This window comes from Sesamum indicum, linkage group LG3 (genome assembly GCF_026168435.1).
Source record: "Sesamum indicum cultivar Baizhima isolate 11 linkage group LG3, ASM2616843v1, whole genome shotgun sequence".
Taxonomy (NCBI): Eukaryota; Viridiplantae; Streptophyta; class Magnoliopsida; order Lamiales; family Pedaliaceae; genus Sesamum; species Sesamum indicum.
In genome coordinates, this window is record NC_142659.1 from 5,118,480 (window position 1) to 5,126,102 (window position 7,623).

General features: G+C 33.9%; 1 protein-coding gene across 1 annotated transcript; it reads right to left on the reverse strand.

The window, feature by feature from the left end:
- Positions 1 to 109: 109 nt before the first annotated feature.
- FIP37 (FKBP12 interacting protein 37) lies at positions 110 to 6,970 on the reverse strand. The gene is made up of 14 exons (XM_011073866.3): positions 6,814 to 6,970; positions 6,614 to 6,665; positions 6,456 to 6,517; positions 5,717 to 5,784; positions 5,488 to 5,524; positions 5,233 to 5,320; positions 5,071 to 5,135; positions 4,909 to 4,986; positions 4,040 to 4,087; positions 3,632 to 3,685; positions 1,817 to 1,978; positions 1,459 to 1,528; positions 897 to 952; positions 110 to 539 (listed from the first exon to the last, which is right to left on the reverse strand). The coding sequence occupies exons 1-14, from the start codon at positions 6,838 to 6,840 to the stop codon at positions 372 to 374; spliced, it is 1,035 nt and encodes a 344-aa protein (XP_011072168.2). The 5' UTR covers positions 6,841 to 6,970; the 3' UTR covers positions 110 to 371.
- Positions 6,971 to 7,623: the final 653 nt, after the last annotated feature.

Consider the following 7,623-nt stretch of genomic DNA (forward strand, 5'->3'; position numbering starts at 1 on the left):
CTTTTATGCTTTTTACAGCAGATTAAAGCAAAAAAACAAATAGCTAATACAATTATGGACGGAGGTACAATTATTATGTTAGAAGGTTACAACCAAAGAAGGGGAAGCATCATCTAAAGGTTGTGATATTCGATACACCAAATTGGATGAGTTTTTACAGATGATTAGCTTGAAAATCTTTGACAAATCAAACGTATACGGTACAAAAACCAAGCAAACCTGGCTGGAGCCGTAATTCAATTGACTGATGGGATGGAAACTACACTTGCTGTAACTTCTAATATCTGTACTATGAGAAAATGCAACCCATCAAAATTAAAATCCTCCACAAAGGAGGGAAAAACGCAACAACGATTGCAGAAGTTTCCAAATTAGTTTTCAGTTTGGCCTTCAGCAGGAATCGGTCCCTCATCATTAGTTTCAGTATTAGGGGCTAGAACAGTCTGCTCCTCCTCTACAGTGTTATTTTCTTGCAGCTGATGTTTTAATCTTCTGATCTCGTCTTCTTTTTCTTCTAGTTTCTCTTGCAAGATCACCACCTGTCACAATAGCAACCACGTTAATATGCAAAATCAAGCAAAGGACCTACTAAAGTTCTGATGCATTAAGTCAGAATCGCTGCATAATCTTCCACAATTAGGTTAGTTGTGTACGTAAGAAAGGCAAACTAAACAATAACAATAATAAAGCAGCGAAATAATTATGAGGTTAGATGAAACAATAAACAGGAACAATTACAATAGAACACAGCTATGTAATGTGGACGTTGATGAGTATGGAACGAATCTCATGTATTGAAGGAAGTTTAAGTTTGCTCCTGAAAATAGTAATAGCTTATCCTGAATCATGTAACGATTTGAAGCACTGTCAAAAATAAATCAAAAACAGGGATGTACCAATTCATTTGATCTATCAACATCACCGGTTAGTCTGTCCATCTGCTTGCATAATGCTGCAGAAAAATGTAAATATGTCAGTATTCACATAAATCAGTAAGGCATAAACCGAGAGAATAGTAGATAACTTCAGAAACTTATAATCTACCATAAGATCCTAAGTCCAAGCAGCATTGGGAAAGTCATTAAAAACTTAAGTGAAATGCTACTTTTCTTGTCACCCAAGAAGAAAGAAAACAGCAAGTCGTGTCAAATTTGATGTACACCAAATGCACAACAAAATACAAAATACAGCCACACAATGTATGATGCACATGAAAATTAAAATAGAGTGCAGGCATCCCCACACTACTGCTACTGCTACTGCTACATAACCATACACCAAATCCTCCTTCTAACAGAGTTGATTTCCATACATACAATAGCATGTGACGTGGAATTGTTGCCAAGTCAGGGTATGACTATCGCAAATGCAAAGCAACTATATCTTATTCGTAGTATATAACCATCTAATCAATCACACAGCAGCGTGGAATGATCAGAAATGTTATGTAAAACTAACCTTCAAAGTGACTTCGGAGTTCAGCATTCTGAGATTTTTGTGAAGCAAGTTTCATTGCCAGCTCATGCATCTACAATAAACAGCAAAGGAAAAATAAACAATAGAACCACCGAACTTAATCAATATAGTAAAGATTCCAATCATGCTACAAGCTAATGTACGATAGAAATTCTTGGTTAAAAATCCATTGCCCTATTCATCCTTATCAACTAAGCTAAAGATATTCAAGTTTCTGGAATTCTTGTTTTGGCAACTCTTCTGAGTAAGTGAGCAACCGTAGGCAACCACTAGATGACCTCCCTATTGTAAAAATAATCAAAACCTCTAGAAGTATCTTTTGAAAGAATCCATTCAATACCTTTCCTTCATTGGCTTGGTTGCCAATCTCCTCATTCTCTTCCTGCAGGGTCCTGCATTTTGCCATTAACATCTTTCCCATTTTACTTTGTGGGGTGAAACTGACTGCAGCTATATTGTCTTGCAACTCTTTAACTTTCTTATCCTTCTCTTCCACCAAATTCTGGCAAATTGTTCAGGCAAAAATCAGTTATTGCCAAATACATGTCTACATAAGCATAAAGTTGTCAGCAGATTTGTTTTTGAAGTGGTGAAAGCAAGCAAAAATCAAGCACAACAAGAGACAAATGAAGAGTAATATAAAGCATAGTTACAAAAAGTAGAGTCAGAAGTTATTAAGCATGGGAATTTTTGCAAAGGAAGAAGTAAGAATCTCTTCAGAATTCTAGCACAAATAGCAAAGATACAATAGTCCTCATGGTCTTACAATGTCATACATTTTAAATAATCACTCTACAACTGTAAAAAGTATAACCAAGTTATCAGATTACAAGTACGTAGTTTCTTACCAATTAGCTAACACGACTAGCATTAGAAATATTAGATATAAAAAGTTTTTGCCGAGCTTAAAAAAAAGCGCTTTTCAGCTTCTGACTCTAAAAAAGTACTTTTAAGGAGTTTGGGGTGCCAACTTCTTTGTGAAACTGCTAAGAAAAGGGCTTCTAGGCCAGGGTGCTTCTAGCTGCTTTGGCTTTTTGATAAATAGATTTAACTTCATCTTTTACGAATTTAACCTCATAATAATCTTAATTTAACTTTATTGTTCTAATTTATTCTAAAGTTGCATATTTAAAGTTAATATCGCAATTTTTAAATAATTTGAATAATTTAACAATAATCAAATTTCTACTTTCACATATTAAATAACATATTTTATTTGCTATATTATCTAATTATATTATCCCTATATCATTAAAAAATATAAATTAAATGGCTATGATTAATTAATAAAACAATTTTTTTGCCATCATGCAAGTTTAATCATTGTGTATGAATCAACAATTATATATTATTACTTAGTGGAGCATTATGAGATTAAACATTCGCTTTTTTCTATTATTATTTAAAAGAAATAATTACGAAATATACTAATCAAAATAAAAATTTATTGTTTTTTTTGGAAAAGATAATTATTATAGACAACAAGAAGTGCAAATATAGGCAGAAATAGCATCTTTCTAATAAATGGGGCCAAAATGGCCTTTAATCAATTAAGTTTGTTTAAGAAGTGATCTTTCCCAAAATACTAACCAACTTAGCTTTTGTATGCTTTTCACTTTTTTTACAAACACTGCCCACTTTTAATTCTACTACAACTTCCAACTTTTTGTACAAAAATACTTCTATAAAACGAGAAGTTTTCGCAAACACTCCCATAATCTCATAGTTCTAGAATCACACAATCAGTTAAATCCAATTCATTACCAGTCCAAAAATGATCCTATCTTTCATTGACAACTTACCAAGTGTCCACATACAACAACTTGAACACCAGAATTCTTTTCTTCTGTACCATAATCCACAAAATGCAGCCAAAAGATTCAATTCATTGAATGTCAGGCCAGCATGTGAGCAACATTATTAAAAAGCTTATGTCCTTTTCGTCAGTTCATGAAAATATAACCCTAATTAGAGGACAGTCTAATGGAAGATAAGGCATTTTATTAATTTTTCAGGAAGCCATTCTGTACTGTATAAGAATGAAACAAGCACATAGCAAGCAAAAAGCACTTTGTCAACACCCAATTAGGAAGTATGGACAAATGCTGACAAGAGAAATTCAGTTGTAACTATAAGTACAATTCTAAAAGAGCACCTTTAATCTTGTGAACTCTTCATGGATAGCTGGGTCTAGCAATAATCTCCTTGCCTGCCAGGTTATCACAAAACAAACAACAGTAAAGAGAAGAAAAGGAAATAAACCAAATAACTCATTACAACTCAAATTTAAGCAGTTTTCTTTTTCCCCTCCACACTTAACTCAAGCTAGGAAACTGCTTTTCCAGTTTAAGAACTGAAATAGCGAGAGATTCTTGTTTTGGGATGAGCTTGGAACCAGATTTTCAGAAGTTGAAAATTTTGGAGCATTTAAAAGGAAAGGAAGAAAAGAGAGCGAGAGAAACTAAGGGGCAAATATCATTTTACTATACTTTGCTTTTCTATGGGAGTGATGGCCATGGAGTAACATGAAAGTGGTATAGAATGACACTATTTCCCACTATACCTGCATTGACGGTGGTTTCAGCTGAGCTCTTAAATCTCGAACAGCAGACTGTGACCAAGTTAGAAGGAGAGATGGTGAGAACAGAAATAAAGCACAACAGGCAATGGAAAACTTATTTCTAACTAAAAGTAACAACTTTATACACAACCATATAACAAAGGAAACTAATGTTGGTGCTCTAACAAGTGTCTTGTACATGATTTTAACACCATTAACTATCACAACACAAGCCATTCAAAATTGATTGTACATCCAACCACAAAAGGAATGACAAAGACTTGCAATCACACAAACTATCAGCATTTACCACTGTTGCTTCTCAGATATTCTGGTCCCACCCGTGTACAAGGCACCAGAAAAAAAATGTATTTTCTTTACATCACTGATATGATACAAGTACTGAGCAAATCTTTCCGAAAACATAAATACATTACTAATTATTATGAATAAAATAGCTATTGTAATAATCACAGTTATCATCACAGTGGAAAGAATTGGAGTAGAAAATATCAACAAGAAACAAAGAAAAAACATGGTATGCAGGAAAATATTATTTTGTGACATGGAATCCAATTCTAACATTATTCACCACATAATGAGGCTTGCAGTTAAGCTGCTGAATTAAAGGACTTAATATGATGGCATGGTCATGTCCAATGGCATTTGACTGGAATTAAGATACATCTTCTATCAGAGGACCACTTCAATTTCATGAAGTAAAATATTGGTCTTAACATACGCATATTCACCATGTTTGCTCAAACTTAATGAATTCTCATCTTCTTCATAAAAATTGTCAATAAGCACAGGCGTAAACTGCATGCAAGTACGCAGTTAAAAATGCAAATCTAAATAATAACTTTTCTCACCTTCAATTCAGCTATCTCCTGCTCTCGTTTTGCAAATGTCACAATGAACGCAGCCTCTTTTTTCTTTGCTTTCTCAAGCTAACAACAAAAGATAAAGCAAAATTAAATAGATTTATCAAGTACAAAACTTCAAATCTAAGGGGCCTCATATAGCAGACATACTTGCTCTCGCAAAGACTCCTCGGACGACCTCAGAGTCTGAAGGTAGCTGACCACAAATTTTGGTTCTAACAAAAAAACAGGAAAGTAGTTTTGTCAAAAAAAACAACAATCACAAAAATGTTAGGAAAGCTTTAACCATTGATACAAAAACCAGAAACGAACCAGGAGTTGCGCCATGGGGTATGAAGGATTCGTGCTGAAAAGATGAATGCCACTTTTGAATCTCAGATTTAGCATCTTCCAGTTTTGTCTGAAGTGAACAAACCAAGATCACAGAACCAGTTAGCAGTTAAAAGAATATCTCCTACTGAACAATAATAACGCCAAAATACTTAGACCATCGTGACCAAGAGATGCTGAACTGTAGACAAGAAATATAAAAAGAAAAATTTCAGCAAAACTGGATGTGATACATACCTGGCATCTTGAGAGTTCATCTTGACAGTTCTTGAGACTACCAAAAAAAAAAAAAAAGGCCACAGAAACATGCCAATAAGCTCTTGCAGTCTAAAAAGATACATAGAAATTGGTGGCTTTAGCTTTATAAGTGCCTGCTATGTATCAAAAATATCAACCACCACAAGTTTATTGCATCAATATTATTTCAGAAGACAAAACAAAAATTAAATCTAACAAGGAACTATACCTCTCACGAAGAGATAATATCATCCCGGTTGCCACTCCAGGTGCTGTTTCCTCTACTTTCAGGTTAGCCTTAGGTGTCAACACACAAATGGAGAGTCAAAAGAAACTCATATAAGCATAACGTAGCAGGCACAATGTACTAAACTTGGACAAATTAACAAATAACTGAAAACTACAAATATTAAGCAATCCTTCATTCTTAGTTCTTATTGCTCCAACATGATTGCATGCCAAGATTAAGAACAGCTTCAGTGCATGAAACCTATAGTAAGTTATATAAAGTAACTTGAAAAAGCTATGAAAAATAACCATAGGATAATGGTTTCATTTTGCAGAAGAAGATAAATTTCAATAATAAATTAATTTATACAACTCTCCTACTGGCTATCTTAAACTTTTTCTTTATTTGATAAGATTGCAGCAATAATAAGCCAATGCTGATACAAGCACCATTGCAACTTATAAACCATCACTATCCTCGCTCAAAATGCCAGACAGAGCCGTAATGGACCACCATCCTCTCTTAACGTTCACACACTAAACAAAAGAATCTGATTTCAGAATTTCTAATCATAAACACATCAGTATCTGCTAACCAGCAAGCAAGAATAATAATGCAAGACTAAAATGACAAAGCTCCAGGGAGAATGCTAATTAATGGAAAAACATTCGTATAACAAATAAAAAAGACATGAAGCAAAACTCGTGCTCCCCAAAGCAGTGAAGAACGAAAAAGTTACCTTTTTTGACCCGAAAATATCATCTTCGTCATCGTCAAGATCCCCAAAGCTTCTCTTGTTACCTAAAATCAAAACCGCATTTTCAACAACGGCGATAGCATAAAATAAAATTCATTGCAGGCATGAACCAACTCAATTGAATTAATTAGTCTTAAAACCTGAACGTCTTGCAACATTCCCTCCGGGAAAATCACCACCAAAATCATCTTCCTGCAAATTTTCAAGTATTATCCGCAAGACAACTAAAGGGGAATATAAATAAAAAAAAAAAAAAAAGAAGCACAACACCATAACAAACAGAATCACATAAAACGCGGTGATTGCAATCAAAGAAGCAGTAGATGTAGAAGGATCTTACGTCATCGAGATGGTCATGTGACGCCATTGGAATTGAACTGTCAATTTGGAACTGAAATTCCAAACCCTAGTTGGAGCGAAATCAGAGAGGTGTACGATTGAGAATTGGGATACCGTTCCAGAGGAAGAAAGCCGAGTTGGGTTATAATCATGTATGGATAGAATACAAGCTTATCGTACAACCTGCACGTGGCACTAGAAGACTGGACATCCTTGTGTCGTTTTGATACTTTTTAATAGGATTAAATGCAATTCACCCCTGTATTAATGGAAATGAATCATTTACCTTTTGTGAAAAACAAAACAGCCCTTTTTTTATTTATTAATTTTAAAATATAAGATATTTTTATGTCTTTTTTATTTAATAACTGTTGGATATTGATTAATCTATGGCTTAAATTTAATTCATAAATCAACAATGTAGATTTATCTAATTCAAATCAACGGTTTAAATTTAAATTAATAAAATTAAAATTATATATTATATATAATTAAATTCGAATACTCTTATACTATTTACATGTATTTATATATAATTATATATAGAGAGAGAAGGGAGGGGGGGGGATTGGGTATGAGGAGGCGGCGCATCCGCTGATTAGGGCATTGGAAAGGGGTGGCGACAGGGGAGGAGAAAGGAGGAAGGGGGAAGGCAGGTAAGGAGGAGGAAGGCGGCGGTGGAGGAGGTCCGGTTATAGAAAGGGAAAGAACAAGGGAAAAAATATATATATATATATATATATCTTATTTTTATATAACTAATATATAAAAATTTAACATGTTTAAAATAATAGTTTTATTGGTTAAAAAT